This window comes from Benincasa hispida, chromosome 1 (genome assembly GCF_027475165.1).
Source record: "Benincasa hispida cultivar pf3 chromosome 1, pf3_genome.v1.1, whole genome shotgun sequence".
In the NCBI taxonomy this organism is placed as follows: domain Eukaryota; kingdom Viridiplantae; phylum Streptophyta; class Magnoliopsida; order Cucurbitales; family Cucurbitaceae; genus Benincasa; species Benincasa hispida.
This window is the reverse complement of record NC_143478.1, coordinates 36,129,288-36,147,398: the sequence shown is the minus strand read 5'-3', so window position 1 is coordinate 36,147,398 and position 18,111 is coordinate 36,129,288. Positions and strand designations below refer to the sequence as shown.

General features: G+C 33.1%; 1 protein-coding gene across 1 annotated transcript; it reads right to left on the bottom strand.

Annotated features, from left to right (window-relative positions):
• Positions 1-7,840: 7,840 nt before the first annotated feature.
• LOC150038409 (uncharacterized) lies at positions 7,841-11,038 on the bottom strand. The gene is made up of 2 exons (XM_090316470.1): positions 10,868-11,038; positions 7,841-10,216 (listed from the first exon to the last, which is right to left on the bottom strand). The coding sequence occupies exon 2, from the start codon at positions 10,136-10,138 to the stop codon at positions 8,180-8,182; it is 1,959 nt and encodes a 652-aa protein (XP_090172596.1). The 5' UTR covers positions 10,139-10,216; positions 10,868-11,038; the 3' UTR covers positions 7,841-8,179.
• Between the last annotated feature and the right edge of the window lie 7,073 nt (positions 11,039-18,111).

The following is an 18,111-nucleotide window of genomic DNA, read 5'->3' as shown; positions in this document are numbered from 1 at the left end:
CTAGGATGATCGAATGGGAGAGTTGTATGCCTTTGCAGGGCCCCTTCCCATGACGATCAAGATACACGAGCGGCGCTACAAGTTAGACCTTTCCAAGATCCTCCCGAGGGTGATCGAGTGGGAGAGTTGTAAGACTTTGCAGGGCCCCTCCCATGACGATCAGGATACACGGGCGACACTACAAGGTAGACCTTTCCGAGATTCTCCCTAGGGTGATCGAATGGGAGAGTTGTAAACCTTTGCGGGGCCCCACCCATGACGATCAGGATACACGAGCGGCGCTACAAGGTAGACCTTTCTGAGATCCTCCCTAGGGTGATCGAATGGGAGAGTTGTAAGCCTTTGCGGGGCCCCTCCCATGACGATCAGGATGTACAAACGGTGCCACAAAGTAGACATTTTCGGGATCCACCTAGGGTGATCTGGGAGAGTTGTAAGCCTTTACGGGGCCCCTCCCATGACGATCAGGATACACGAGCGCACCAAAGATGGGTCAATGAGATTAAAAAAAAAAAAACTTGTTTTGTTGTGCTCCTTTGGTTGCATCGTAAGTCCTACAAAAAAAATAGTAGGGGGCAAGTTAGTAAATAATAATAATAATAATAATAATAATAATAAAAGAGAGCAACAAAAAAAAAAAAAGAAAAAAGAAACCTATGGAAAAAAAAAAAGAGAGAAAAGTCAAAAAAGAAAAAAAATATATATGAAAACAAAAAAAGAAGGGAAGCCCTAATTCCCCATCTTTTCTTCTTTCTCCCTTCTCCTCACTTACAGCTTCCTACTGCAATTCAAGGCTGATTTGCAATCCGAGTCTGATTGACAAAAGATGTAAAAAACATAAGATCAAAAGAGAATCACAATTCAAACTGCAAAGGACGTAAGAACGGAGGAGATCATACTACAAGATGAAAAAGAGCATCCGTCCTGCCAGTATTTATATAGCTAAGTTTGATGGGATTTTTTCTACTAATCAGTTGAAATCTGATAAAATCACGGGTTACTCGAACTAAATACTATTTATTTTGTTGTGGAACTCCGATTCTTGCTGAAATTAGTTAAGAGTCAACAAAAAAAAAATCATGCTCGATTGGAGGCTACCTAAATTAGGGGCCACGGTGAAGTTTTGAATCCCCAGATTCAACGACGAGGAGTTTTGAGCTTAAGATTTGAGAGAATCTGGCATAAGCCTACAGTATGGGAAAGGAAATCTCACTAAGGCTGGTATCGCTAGCCACAAAGCAAACAGCTGCCTGAGAGAGAAAAAAATTATTAATAAAATAATAATAATAATAATAAGGGAGAATCTCGCTCGAAATCCCTTCACTGGTGTCGCTCTCTCCCACAATCTCGCTCGAAATGCTCTAACTGATCTCACTCTCTCCAATGTCGCTCTCTCCAAAATCTCGCTCTCTCCACTCTCGCTCTCTCTCACTTTCTCGCTCACAATCTCGTTATCTCCCATGATCTCGCTCTCTCCAGTGTCACTCTCTCCCACAATCTTGCTCTCTCCAGTGTCGCTCTCTCCAAAATCTCGCTCTCTCCCACTTTCTCGCTCACAATCTCGCTCTCACTAGTGTCGCTCTCTCCTAAAATCTCGCTTTCTCCACTCTCGCTCTCTTCTACTTTCTCGCTCAAAATCTCGCTCTTTCCAACAAACTTCACGTGCTAATTGCAAGCACTGCAAACAGAAGATTATGAAAGGAGATGAACTTGTGAACTTAGTCACCGCCTTGGTGCCTTCAGAGACAACGTGTTTGGCCAATTCTCGAAGATATAGTTGATGAAGCTGTTCATGATACCCATGGCCTTGCTGGAAATACCGATGTCTGGATGAACTTGCTTCAACACCTTGAAGATGTAGATATTCTATGTTTCTACACTCTTCTTCGTCCTCTTCTTCTTCTTGTCTCTGGCAACAGAGTATCATTCCTTCTTCAGTTGTTAAACGAATCGAATTCGATTCTCAAATTAAGTTCCTGGTTAAGTTGGTAAGGTATCGCTGGTGATGGCTTGATATCGCTGGTAATGGCCTGGTATCGCTAGTAATGGCTTGGTATCGCTGGTAATGGCTAGATCTCGCTGGTAATGGTCTGATCTCACTAGTAACGGCTTGGTATCGCTGATAATGGCTTGGTATCACTACTAATGGCCTGATCTCGCTAGTAAGGCTGTCTTCCAATACGTTGGCTCTCCAAAATCTCTTCCATTTAAGTTCAAATTCATATTCCATTCAAATTGGAATTAAAATCAACTGTTATTTCAAATCTCAGTCTAATGCTTCTAATCCAAATTTTTATGCTAAATTCAAGCCAGCCAAATCGAGTGAGTAAATGTCAAATCCGTCCCAATTAAAATTTGGCTATATCCCAAATTTTATCAATATTCGAATGGTTAACCTTGATATTGAGTTATGAATAAAATTCCAAGTCAAAATTTGGTTATATTCCAAATTTTATCTCAAATTTAAATCAACCTTAGTTTCTATATTCATTTCCAAGTAAAATTGAGCATATCCCAAATTTTTATCTCAAACCAAAATTGATCAAGATTCAATTTCACCCCAAATTCTATTCTGAATTTGAATTAAGTTAAATTAAATTTGCAATTAAAGTGGAACATAAATCCTACTTTAGTTCAAATTAAAGTTTACTTAGCGAAAGTGTGTCAAACGAACAAGATTTCAAATCAAAATTTTGAGCTAAATTCTCATATTTTGATCATAATGATGCACCAAATTAAAAGAGTCAAAAATCATACTTTGATCTCAAATTACATTTTTTCGAGATTCATCCACCCATATACGTGCATAAATCTCAAAAAGGGGGCATTTGTTGAATGAGAAATTTTGGACCAATCACAAGTCACCACGTCGTTTGCTAAATTAACGATGAATTTCTAAATCATTGACTTTGGGTCCAATTAGAAGTTGACACATGTTCCGAATTGAATTGAAGACAAGTTTCGATGACGTTACGTGGATGAATCAGATGAGATCAAATTCAAATTGATATTATTATTTAGGCTTAAAGTCCAAACTACAAAAAAGTTGAATTGGACCTGAATTCCAGATCAGGCCCAAAACCAACTAATTGAGCCCAAGGGTCAGGCCCATAGACCAACAAAGCCTATGAAGCCTACGAAGCCTACTTGAGAACTCTATAAATAGAGAAGTTCTCTTCATTTGTAAGGTAGCATTTTCTACACTCAGAAGACCCAGAGAGAATTCACTAACAAGCAGAGGACTCCCAAGACTCCTGAAGCTATACTTTTATAAGGCAGAAGACCTTTGAAGACACAAATACTCTTCCAAGACTTCTACTTTAAGCTTCCAAGACTTCTGAAGCTGCACTCCTATAAGGCAGAACAAATACTCTTCCATGACTTCTACTTCAAGCTTCCAAGACTCCTGAAGCTGCACTCCTATAAGGCAGAAGACCTTTGAAGACACAAATACTCTTTCAAGACTTCTACTTCAAGCTTCCAAGACTCCTGAAGCTGTACTTCTATAAGGCAGAAGACCTTTGAAGACATAAATACTCTTCCAAGACTTCTACTTCAAGCTTCCAAGACTCATGAAGCTGTACTCCTATAAGGCAGAAGACCTTTGAAGACATAAATACTCTTCCAAAACTTCTACTTCAAGCTTCCAAGACTGCTGAAGCTGCACTCCTATAAGGCAGAAGACCTTTGAAAACACAAATACTCTTCCAAGACTTCTACTCTAAGCTTCCAACTTCTACTTCAAGAACGTTCGGTGCTTTTCTTCTCCAAGTCAAGCATATTCACCCAACTGAGAGAGAATCAGAGGATCAAGTATTAGAGATCGAACTACATCGCATCAAATCAACTCCAACATCAACACCAACTTAAGTTCAACTCCACGAAACACGTTTCTCCGGAAACCTCGTGTGAACAATTATTATTAATATTGACAAATTAAGCTCATAAATGTTTATTACTTGTTTTTTTCTTTACAACATTGCAAAAATGAGAGATCGAATCTTCAACCTCTAGGAAAGCTAAATGTTAATTACTCGTTATGTCTACCTTATTAGTAACTTTGATTTCTTGAAAATTCTCTAGTAACAATTTTGGTTTTTGTTTTTCGCTTTTTAAAATTAAGCTTATTTCCTTTACATTTTTGTGAGTACTAGTTAAGAAATACGTGCATTGTACGTGAAATCTCGTAACTTTAATTAAAAGTTTTGAAATATACAAAGATTTTTAGTATTTTATAAATATTACAGTTTTGTTATAATTACTATATTATTTTAAAAGTGAGTAATGTAACAAATTTTATTTCAGTGTTTTCATATTATCGTTTTTTTTTAATTTCATTAAAAGAATTATATCTCATACAAAGTAAAAAATTGTGCTAGTAATTAAAATTTAAAATAAATACGCTAATATTTTAGTATTGTATTATAGAGATATACCTGAAATCATATAGTTTTAGGCTCTGATTGGGATTGCTATAACTTTTAAAATAATTTCTGGCAGAAGAAGTAATATAGTGTTTGGTAAATTTAAGCTTAAACTTGAAAAAGTAGGTTAAAAAATGTTTGATAAATAGATACAAAAACATCTTATTTTATATATAATAACTAAAATAGACTTATAATCATTTTTTTAAAATTTTTTGTAATTTAAAATTCTAAATAAATGTTTAGTAAGATAAATTTTGTTTATTATAGATTAATTTTTAAATATTAAAGAAAATAGCTTTTTAAAAAAAAAAGAATATGGTATATATAAAAGATTCATTTAACTCATGAAAAATAGAACATAGATTTGATTAGGTGAGAGATAGATAAATATATAAAATAAGTCTTCTTTTTAAAGTATAAAATTAAAAACTAAATATTAATTAAAAATTCTACCTGATTTTAGGAGAATCTAAAAGCTAAAAGGATAATGCATGATTTTAACCCTAACGCAATGACAAACCTAGCCTTAATTCATAGAAACAAAAAATGTTTATTTTTTGTTTAAAATTTATTTATGTCATTATTTTAACCTTATTTTCATAAAAATATATTGTGATTTATGTTAAAAATAATAAAATACATTTTTCATTTTAGTTATTCAACCAAGAAATATGATGAACTTTTTTTTCACAAGACATTATATGAAATAATCATCACCTTATAATTTATATCGCGACTTCGAAAAAAAAAACTTATCCTTATTCTAATTATTTTTTTAATGACTATTATTTTTTATTTTCTAAAAACCAATTTTAGTTGTACTTTAAAACTTTTAAAAATATTTCATTCGAGAACTTTTTCTCAAAATGAAGTGTTACTAATTGAATTAAAATATATGATAATCACAATACATTCTAACAGTTGTGAATAATTTTCTTAAAAAAAATTGAATAATTTATTTTTTACGATTATGTTTTAACTATGAAATTGAGGAAAGATTGTTATAAATGTGGACCTTTCTCCTATTAACTTTGATTAAACATATAGCCAGAGCAAAATAGGTAAGAAATTATGGTTAAAATTATATAGCAAACTAATAAATTATGTGAATACTACAATTTTTATAAACCACATAACTAAATACAGATTTTCTAAAATTTTCAAAACCAAACCATGGTTTTAACATATTATGGACTGGTCTTTTATATATATATATACACATATGGATGAGATGAATATTCTAATTATGTGGATATTTATGTATAGTTGTAGTTAATTTTTTTTTTTCATTTCAAAGATTTTGTTAGTTTTGTTGGTTAAAAATCACGAATCTCAAAAGTTTAATATTTTAAATATTTATGATAATATCTGTTGCCTATAAAAAAAACCATATTAGGAGTCTTTTAAAATATAAAAAAATATTTAAAAATAGCTACATTTTATAGCAAAAAGTTTCAAAAGTTTCCAAAAGTATTGTACTTTTGGAACTTTTTGCTATTGAGTTTAAATATTTTTAAATATTTTTCTATTTATAAGAATTTTCCAAGATCCTATATTTTAACTCTCTCCATCTCCCTTAATTTTCTCAAATCTTCTCTCTACATCTCAATCTTCTTCATTCACGCATTTTTCTCATTCACCTCAACTAACTTTCTCTTCTTTCAATCGATTATGCATTCATTCATTTAGAAAAAAAAAACTCACATGAAAGATGAGAGGATAATGATTATAAAACTTAAATGAACAATAAGATTTTGGAAAATAGAGAAGATGAATGTTTGTGCTATTAAAATTAAGAAAATTTTAAACGAATAAAATCTCCTTATTTTTCTAACTCCTCATTCTTCCCATTTTTCTCAATTTCTCCCTCTATATCTCTTTCTTCCATGTAATATTGCTTTCTTCCATATAATATTGAAAACATGAAATTTAAATATTTTTTCTAAAAATGTTACCGCCGGTAATTAGAATTATCTCCCCTTCCTTGTTGTCTCCCATTCTCTCGTCAATGCTTGAATTCAATACATGAAGGATTTATCGATTTAGAAAAAAATGTATATAACAAAAGTAAATACTTACATTATTTTATTGAGTGCCTTTTTTTCTCGAAGATATTGTCAGTGAAAGTGCCAATGATTAAAATTATTGCTTTCTTTCCTATTGTCTATTCATTCTCTCTTCAGTGGTCGAATTCAATACCACAAGAAGGATTTGGAGAAACACTTATACGTCGATGATGGTTACTTTTATATAGGATATTGATAACTAATGAAAGGATGTTTGTTAAAGGAGATTTGTTAAAAAGGTATCTACATGAGGTTTTGATATGTGAGTTTTAAATAACTAACTATTAAGTCAAGGACAGGTTAGGGATATAATTAAAAATTAGGGGTAAAATGGGAAGATAAAAATTCTCAACATTTTGCCCCTTTTAATATAGTATAGATAAGAGTTAGATTCTTAACCAAATTTAAAAAATCAAACATGTTTTTAAAAACTACATTATTTTGAAATCAAATAATTACTAAATGGGATCTAAAAGAATATAATCTTTTTAAATATGTTTTTGCTTCCAAAATTTGGCTCTTAACAAATGTTCATTTAAAAAAAGATATAAAGAACTATGATAAACAGAAAACAACACATGTTAAAAAAAAAATACTATTCCTAGCACATCTCCTCCTCTGTTCTGAAATTTAACTGTGTTAAATGAAAAAAATGTAAAAAATATTTTCAAAGAATCAATAATAGATGATAACATTTTGCTATATTCACTAATAGACAGTGACATTTTACTATATTTGACCCACATATTTACGCCTTTGTTCATAAAAGGTTATTTAAAAAAATTGCCTCTTCAGTGCAGTATACGTAAAGATGGGAAGTTTTGAAGTACTCTTTTTGGTCTTCGTTGGTGCATTCTTTGTAAGAGTGCTGCAAAGGCTCAGCAAATGCTTTCCAAGTATTTTGTAATTATCCATGAGATGTTCTTATTTTCAACTGAATATTTTTTTTCCCTATAATTAGTGTTGGCCAATTTTAGAGGCTGCATTTCTATTACCTTTTACATTTGTTCTTTCTGCACTTTTTTACATTCCTCTATGAAAGTTTGATTTTCCCTTTTAAGTAAAAAGAAACAAAGTTTTTAACATCTGTAAGTTATGTGTATGTCAAAAGTAACATATCAATATGCAATGGAACCACAAACTTATTAACAGCCTTAGTATTATTTATTTTTTTTTTAATTCGAATATAGATGGTAGTGGATGCATAATCTACAAAGTTATGCTCAAAGAAATAATAATATTAATTCATCACATTTTCAGCAATTTCATTTACTAAATTAGACCCCAAAAAAATATCCAGTGCGTCTACATGAATCACAGATCATCCAAAACTGAACACACTCAGGATCATTCTAAATAATGCCCACATGCTATAAATAATTCAACATGAATCTACATGAATAATCGTTTTAAACAACATAAGAAAGGGAAATACAAAACTCTTCCGCATACGCAATACTCTTTATCTCTTCAGGGAATTTCAGGTAACTAACTAAAAGTTGTAAGGCATGATAAAATTTCATAAAATAAAAAACCTATGCGTAGGTATATGATAGACTGACCTTTGTGAAGAATCGGTTGGATATCCAGAGAAACCCTTTTGTTTTTATATGAATAAATGGCAAAACAATGTTCAGATTGAAGAACAGACCACTTTTGTCACCAAAGAAAAGCCTGCCTCAGTAATTAAGCAGCATTCTTTCTGTTTCTAAAGTTCTCCTTCATTGATGTGAATTTTTTCTTGCATTGGTTCACCGTCTTCCCAGGAACAGCAGCAGCAACCCGCTCCCATCGCTGGTTGGTCTCCTTTGGGAATGTTTTTAGAGCTTGGACTAGTGCTCTTTCTTGTACAGCTGACCAGTCGTCTTGCTCCGAACTAGAGGATACTCCATTTGCAGATGAATCACTGGGAGTTTGGTTGTTTACATTTTGCACTACTGAGGACACATCCAGATTACCATTAACTGCCACATTGTCTTCGGGTTTTTTAGAGGATACACCTTCTAACTCTTCTCTAGTTGAGAGCGGAGATGCAATGGACTGTGCCGGTTTCCTTTTTTCAAGAAATGAGTCGAAAGCTTTGGCAGAGTCGGGCTTCTGCAAGAGAATCGTTTTGGTTGCCTTCAAAATTTCTTCAACTGACCTTTCTGTACCAATGTACTCTGAGATAACCTCCCATCTACGAGATGTTCCTTTAGGATACTTCTGTATTCCTTTCCTTAAGAGCTCAATTTCATCTTTACTCCAAGGCTTTTCCTTCTTCTGAAGGCTGCTGCTTAGCGGGACAGTGGCATTAGCTGTTGTAGAACCATTCTGCTGTCCAGTTTTCTTGGATTCCTGATGCTTTCTATCTGAATTGCTGCATTCCTGTGCATCTCTAAGAACCTTCGCAAGCTCCATACCTGTTTTCCCTTCCATTTTATCACAAATATTTCTCATCTGCTCAATGTCAAGAGATGAACAGAGATTTTCTACATCTTCCACAGAAAGATCAAGCAAAGACTGAGATATGGCAGGTCCAGAAAGCGTTCTAAGACGAGTCCGTTCTTTCCGTAAGAGTTTCTTCTCCTTCTCTTTCAACTTCTTTTGCTGTTGAGCCACTTCTGCAGCTCGTTTCTCCTCCTCCTCCTTTCTACGTTTCTCCTCTTCAGCAAGCCTAATAGCTTCCTCTTCCTGTAACTTCTTTGCCAAAAGTTTTGCTTCCTTCTTCCTCTGCTTTTCAGCTTTCTCTTCCTCCTTTCTTCTTTGTATTCTGGGGTCGCGTTTGTATGCATTATCTACGAGGGTACGAATCCTAGCATATTCTTCCCTTCTAGCCTTCTCTGAAAGTTTAGCATTCTGTCTCTCCATCCACCTCTTATGGTCCCGAGACTCTGCTTGTTCAAGATCAAATTCATCAGCGTGTGGGAACTCTCTCCAGCTTTTAAAGGCATACCAAAAGTTGTAGAAATCATCAACATCTTTCAATGGAGTTTTATCATCGCCTAGTGAGGGAACAGATTGGTTAACAGACCAACGCCCATTCCTCATAAAAGCTGGACCAAACACCTTAAAGAAATCTTGTGGAGCACAATCAGTAGGAATCTCATCATCAAACTCATCTGTTGAGTCATAAATTCTTCTTTTGACAGGATCAATTAACACTTCATATGCTTCTTGAATAGATTTAAAATGACTTTCTATTTCATCCTTCTTTGCTTGTTTTGCAGCTGCTTGTTTTGCAGCTTCAGTTTCCTCGGCAAGAAGAAGTGCAGCTTGTTTGTCAGGATGATACCTCAAAGCAGTTTCTCGATAACTTTTTCTTATCTGTTCCTCGGTTGCTAGATATCTTAAATGACTCAAACCCAACAACGCATAATGATCTTGTTGTGTGCTTCCACCAGATTTCTTTTTACCTTTGCTGCTGTATGAATCAAATGATGGAGCATATTTCTGTTCTGCCTCATCAGCCACCTGCTCATTGTCATCGCTCACTTCATCATCCTCACAACCAAGGAGTTTAAGGGCAGCATTATGGAAAGAATGGCCAGCAGGTTCAAATTTCAACGCCTTAATTGGAAGACAATTTGAGGAAACATAAATCGGTTGTCCATCTACAATCTCTTGTGAATATGTTAGAAGACGCAAATTGGCCTGGACAGTCATGGCATCAAAAGAAACCACTGAACCAGGATGATATTTTCTGTAATTTTTCTTCAATGCAATAAATAGCAAATCTCCAAACTGCACAAACAAGGAAACATCAAACAGAGATTCTAACGAAAACCAAACTCCAAAAGATAAGGAAGATGCAATAGGGCACAAACAGTCCTATGGTCGGATTCATGGAATATCATAGAAACTCAACAATAATGAAGTTTCAAGATGACGGCAAGATGCAGATCAAAACCGTTTCGGTAGAGCCACTGGACAGCTTCACCAGTTCAATCCATTAAAAGACTATACCATCCACGTGTTCCCTACAAAATCAATTTTCATCGGAAACCCTAACCCACTCGCCATCATCTCAAAACGTGCAACAATGACGACAGCCACAATTGATTAAACAAAAATCGTTTCTTTCGGTACATAAAAGAGATGGGAACACCAAAAATATAAGAAGAAACTGGATTTCCCCTCTCGAAAAATATGTATATAACATAAACAAGCAAATCTACGTTTCTCACTTTCGTATTGCAGTACGATCTTTCCTCGCAGTTCCTAACAATCAAACGCGCTGTTTCAAATAACTACAGGATCGAATTCGACAACAACGAAGATGATGAAGTTATCATAACGAACGAACAAACAAACACAGGAAAAGCACGAGAAAGAGATAAATTTGCAGGAAACCAAAGAGAAAACTGAGACATAAACAAGAAAACAGATATTCACCGGAAGATGAAGAACTTTCCGAGCTCGCACCGGCAGCAGAAATACACTTCCGGTAAGGCTCTGTCCGTCCGCTGAGCTCCGAATTTTTTCAGCCTAAAACTACAGCCCCTGAGGTTTTCAGGTATTTATAGGGCGCTAAATCTTGCAGACGACCTCAAGTCCTTCTCCTCGTTTATCTTTGAAAAAATAACTCCTATAAACCATATTCATAAAAGTAGTCCTCTTAGCTGCTTTTTTCCTAAAATGTTCTTTTCAAAATTAAAAAAAATGGGTATATTTCTTCCAAAAAAGGAATGATTTATATCTATACATATATATGTATATATGTATATGTATATCTGTATATGTATATATGTATATATGTATATCTGTATATGTATATATGTATATATGTATATGTGTATAATTTTTTTTAATATTTACATACACCATATATAATCGTCAAATGTATAACTATGCATGACATTAAATGTCGTAATTTAAATTTGTAATTAGATAAGTGTTACCTTTCTAAAAAGTAAAATAGAACTTTTCAAAAATAAAATAATAAGGAAAACTATTTACACAAAATAATAAATTTAATCTTCTTTAATAGAGGTTGATAAAAGTTCATCGTGTCTATCAGTGATGAAACTGATAGAAATCTATATTATGTGATAGACGTTAATAGAAGTCTATAACCTTTTTTTTGTTATTTTTTTTATAAATAGTTTGATATTTTTTCTATATGTAAAAATGTTCCAAAAAATAAAATAAAATAATTGTTACATTAATAAACTCACAATATTAAAAAGACTGATGAGTCATTAACATTTTAATAGTTCGCAAAACTTCTTATTTTGATGTGTTTGTCTTTCAATTATGTTTGATGGTGTTACTCTTGGCATTTATTGCTAAGTTAGAGCATTTAGTTTTGTGATTAGGTTGGAATATTTTCATGATTAGTTTGAACATTTTATTTACATAGTTTTAGATGTTTTATAAGTGCATGAGGGATTCAAATTCTTACTTTTCAGATTTGTTGTATTAAAAAACTGGTTTTTTTCTTAATCTCCTCATCAAATTATAATCGTAAGCACTTTTACTATGGATTGAATATATTAAGACTTATTCCCAAAGTCAATTTAGTCCAATTGGACTCGAAACATTTTAATGGTAGATTCTCCCTGGATCGAGAGTTTGAGGAGTTAATAATCATTTATGAGTCGTTTGGTTTAAGGTTTAATAGATGTCCAGAAATTAAGGATGTTTGGGAATAACAAGTCTAGAAATAAGATTGCTGATAATCAAGGATGGTTGTGTTTTATTGTGCAGAATGTTATCAAAATTTTATAGAAATAAATTATTTTCGTATTTAATTTGTAAAATTAGTCATGAAAACTCTATAAAATTTTAATAGACCGGTTGATAAACAATCAATTCAATTCAAAGTTTTGAGAATAATTAATTATTTAACAATCATATAATAATATCATTAAATTATTAGCAAGTATTTGTAAAACGAATAATTTATAATTAAAGTTTTTTTTTTTTAAATAAAGAGTATGATGAATGTGCTAACTATGGATATGATGTCAAAAATAGACCACTTTTATATCACCCTTCAACTCGAATTAGCAAAAGCAATGTTTCCTGACATAATATGGACTCCAAACATTCATGATCTGAATGTGAATGAGTCGAGAATTATTTATCCCTTGGTCTTTTAGTGAACTATCTCTCCAAAGATTGTGAAAAATGTTCCACTGGAAATATTCTTGTTATTGCTTCGACCCGTATTCTCCAAAAAGTGGATCCCGCTCTAATAACTCCAAATAAATTAAATACATGTATTAAAATATGAATGTTTCTTATTCCACAACGACGAAAGCACTTTTTCACTCTTTTATATACTAGAGGATTTCACTTAGAAAAGAAAATGTCCATATTAATGGATTTGGTTCCATAAATATGGGTTTCGATATATGAGATCTTGTAGCACTTACCAATGTGGCCCTATCAATTAGTATTACACAAAAGAAATCAATTATAGACACTAATAGAATTAGATCTGCTCTTCATAGAAAAACTTGAGATTTTCGATCCCAGGTAAGATCAATTCAAGATCATGGGATCCTTTTCTATCAGATAGGAAGGATTGTTGTACAAAATGTACTTATAAGTAATTATTCCATAGATCTTATATCTATCTATATGAAGAATAAATCATGTAACGAAGGGGGTTCTAATTCGTACAAATGGTACTTTGAACTTGGAACGAGCATGATGAAATTGACGATACTTCTTTATCTTTTGAGTTCTTTTGCCAAAACGGTCGTTCAAGACCTTTGGTCTTCTCGGACCCGAAGAAAAAAATGGGATCACTTCTTATGGACTCGTTGAGAATGATTCTGATCTAGTTCATGGCCTATTAGAAGTAGAAGGCACTCTGTTAGGATCCTCGCGGCCAAAAAAAGATTGCAGCCGAGTTGGTAATGATCGAATGACATTGAATCTTCGGCCTGAACCCATGAACCCCTTAGATATGATACAAAATAGATCTTGTTCTATCGTTGATAAGAGATTTATCTATGAATAGTATGAATAAGAATTTGAAAAAGGGGAGGAGAAGGAGTCCTCGACCCGCAACAGATAGAGGAGGATTTATTCATTCACATAGTTTGGGCTCATAGAATATAGCGCCCTTGGGGATTTCTATTTGATTGTATCGCAAAGCCCAATGAATTGGGATTTCCCTATTGGGCTAGATCATTTTGAGGCAAGTAGATCATTTATGATAAAAGAAGATGAACTTCATTCGGAGTACTTGCAAAATACTGAAACCGTACAGTACCTAACACGAGATAGATCTTTGAAAGAACAAGGTTTTTTTTCGAATAAACCAATTCATTTGGGATCCTGCAGATCCACTCTTTTTCGTATTCAAAGATCAATCTTTTGTTTATGGGTTTTTACATCGAGAATTCTTTGCAGATGAAGAGATGTCAAAATGGTTGCTTATTTCCCAAACAGATCTTCCTACATCTATATATGAACGTTGTTTTTTTATGAATATGCAAGAAAAGCACTTCAAATTGTTGATTCATCGCCAGAGATGACTTAGAACCAAAAGTTTATTATCTAATAGATTTTTCTGTTCTAATACTCCATCTGAGAGTTATTAGTATATCAAATCTACTCCTATCCAATAAAATACTATTGGATCACATAACGAAGACATTGTTGAGAAAGATGGCTTTTCCCAGATGAGAAGAAAATTGGATTTATGTAACAAGAGAAAGGTTTCCCATTCCTTAGTCGGAAAAGTATGTGGTTATGAAATAGGGATTAAGTGGAACAAAATTGATTGGGTGATAGAGTCGTGAAAACACCAGGTTTGTCCATATTTTGTACCTTAGCTCCATGGAACAATATACTACTACTGAAACATGGAAGAATTGAAACCTTAGATCAAAACATTATGTATGGATGGTATGAATAACCTAAACAAGAATTCTTAAACGACAAACAACCAGAGTTATTACTCACTACATAAAAAAAAAATCCATTAATGAAAGATGTAAATCCATTGGAAAATAAAAAAAAATATATGCATGTCGGTTGAAAATGGTTGTTATTATCTGTTATGTTACAATAACGAATCATTGGTTAACTGAATAACTAAATAAAATAGATAGACCCATCTCTTCATCTTAGGTCGACGAATCTTCTCCACTAAAAGATCCCCTGTATGGATAATATACATTCCAATTCAATGAGCCTAATTCTAATTGTTTTATTCCAAAGCAAACCACGGGGCATTTCTTCCTATTCAGATATCCACGACCAAGAAACATTGGGTTCTCTTTTGGGTAATCTCTTAAAGGAGAAGGAAGGTCAGAATATCAATAGGCCTCTATTATTGAATTCATCTGACCGGTAGTATCCAATTTTTGGAACGCCCAATGCCAAAGTAATTGAATGAGTAAGTCGACAATCCCTAAAATGGACTATGTAATGTACTATATCTGTTGGGTTACAGGTGGGCATTTCACCAGGCGTTTCTATTGTATCTACCTTTGTTTAATTCCTGTTGAAGCATATACTCGAGGGGTGGATGCAAGGTGGGTGATTTCAAAGCGGACTCCCATTCATTAGATAGAGAAGATTGCCAAGACTTCATGATCCACTGTCTGTTGGAATTGGTGTCCTAATTCTCCCGGAGTTTCGTAGTTTGTAAATATTGTACACATTGTTATGAATAAAATAAGAGTTATTTTATTTTGCATTTACTCATATCCAATAAACAAAGTTTCATGATTATTGTATGCAAACTTAAGCATGTATATGAGATATATAAGTGGATCATGCCTTAAGTGATAACCTAAAAAATGCTATAGTATAAGAATTAAGGAGGGATACCTGATCCTGGTGATACTACGGACACGGTCTGCTTTGTAGAGGTTTGCATGTGTTGTGAACTACTATAGATGGTTGGTCCTAACCATTCATGTGGAGACATACGAGCAAGAATGTCCTATACAAAGAGTTTGTATAAAACCGGAGTTCGATCGTGCGTTCGTGTATTGTTGTCTTAGATGTTTAGAGTTCGATCGAGGGAGTTTGAAGAATGAGTCTTCAAAGGTATGTATATTCTATTCCTCGATCTTATCTTAAAGCATGCTGTAATTTCATATTGTGCATGACCTGTTAGTTTCCGTTTCTTGACTGTAATTGTTAGTATTCAATTTCGAATGGATTTTGGAACGATCATTCCCTGCTCATGGAAATCCTCATATCTGATTTCCTTCACTGTCGAACTTATTCCTTCCCATTCAATAGGTATTCTTAACATTATGACTTGAACTTATACAATTATGATGTATTAATTAATAAAACAATTAATGAACTCTAATTAGTCAATGATAAACTAATTATAATTATTTAAAAAATAAATTCATATCATATTAATTATAATGATCATTAACTAACTACAAATATAGTTAATTAATTAATTGATAGTTTTATTGCATTGGTTTTTTACAGTTTATTGAAAAAAATGTTTATGTATATATAAACTAATTTATTAAACTAAAATAAATGTTAGGTATATATTAAATTGTATATATATATATATATATATATATATATTAATTGATTTATTAAATTGAAGTAGTTAACTTCAAACACTATAATTTAAATTTTAATATAATTTTATAAACTATAAATTTAATTATCATACAATAATTAATTTTAACGATATATAAAATAAAAGTATAAAGAAATGTATTAAAAATGAGAGAGTGGACAAGAACAAAACCTACCTTTTTGGATGGGTATCATTTATGGGTATTGTGAAGGATATGTGAATACTCATAGCAAAAAAAAATCTTACGATGGTTCGCGAATCTTACAATTGTCCCATTTTTACATTTTACAGAACGATGATAATATAGAGGATAAAAACTTGATAAATAAAACCTAATTAAGCATGCATTTCTCTGAAAATAAAGAGAAAATAAGAGATTAAGAACAAACTTATCCTTGAAGACTAATTCTTCGCGAATCCTTTATGATCACAGCAAAGGTCACGAACAACCTTCCTCTTGTTTCGAACTCACGAACACAACAAGAGATCTCCAAAATCGGACACCACCGCGAGCTCTTTCTCATTATTCTCAAGGACGAGAATCACTAGAGAGGAGTGAGCTTCTAAATATTAATTTTTTGGGTGAGGGAGAGCTTTATTGCTGGAGAGAAATTCACATATAGTGTATTAAAACCCTCGGAAAATCTCAGGGTAGAAGATGAAAAGTTACCACCCTAGAGAAAATCATGAAACTAATTTCACGTGGATTGAGAAAGATGAAAAGGGGAAAGAGGAGAAGTTTATCAAAATAACTCTCTCTCACTAATTTTGAATTTAATTTTAAAATTCAAAATCTCAAATTAAATAAAAAATAACCAACTTTAATATATATATATATATATATATATATATATATATAATTATATCACACCAACTTTAATATAATTAAAATATATAACATATTATATCTCATATAATATATAACCTATAATTTATTATATCGCATGATATAACTTATAGTTTATTAATCTCTCACATAACCTATAGAATTAATATGAATCATATTTTATAGTTTTAATACGAATCACATTCATATAACTAATATTTTAATCATATTCAACTCCAGAAAGCTTAGAGGGAATTATGATTTATTATATCGTATGATAAAGAAGCTTTCCTCATTTGGAAGGATCAACAATTCTACACTCCAAATAGCTTAGAGGGAATTCTCTACAATCAGAAGACTCCTTGACTCCTGAAGTTGACCACGCTTGAAGACTGGAGTCCTTTGGAGATACAAGCATTCTGAAGACCAGAGTCCTTTGAAGATACAAGCATTCTAACCATGCTTGAAGACTGAAGTTCTTTGGAGATACAAGCATTCTGAAGACCGAAGTCTTTTGAAGATACAAGCATTCTGAAGACTAAATTCCTTTGAAGATACAAGCATTCTAAAGACTGAAGTCACCTTGAAGATACGAGCATTTTGACCACACTTGATGACTGAAATCCTTTGAAGATACAAGCATTCTTCCAAGACTCCAAGCTCAAGAACATCTACACGCTTTGCTTCTATACATTAAGCGTATGCATTCAACCGAGAGAGAAACAAAGTATCAAGTACTGGAGATCGAACCACATTGCATCAGATCAACATCAACATCAACACCAACTCAAGTTCAACTCTACGAAACAAGTTTCTCTGGAAGCCTCATGTAAGCATCAATCATCCAAGAAGATCAACAAGCCCAAAGACCGATCCTCCAAGAAGATCAACAAGCCCAAAGACCGATTGTCTAAGAAGATCATCAAGCCCAAAGGCCAATCGTCCAAGAAGATCAACAAGCCCAAAGGTCGGTCATCCAAGAAGATCAACAAGCCCAAAGACCGATCGTCCAAGAAGATCATCAAGCCCAAAGGCCGACCATCCACGAAGATCAACAAGCCCAAAGGGCGATCATCCAAGAAGATCAACAAGCCCGAAGGCCGATCATTCAAGAAAATCAACCAGCTTAAAGACTATAGTTTATTTTGAAAGCATCGAAATATCATGTATTAAAGATTGTACTCACTTTCCACGAAATTAATAAAAATACAAAGTTCAAGTTCCAAGAAATAAATTTCTCTTGAATTCTCGTGCGAACAAATTGGCACGCCCAGTGGAACCTCTCTACCT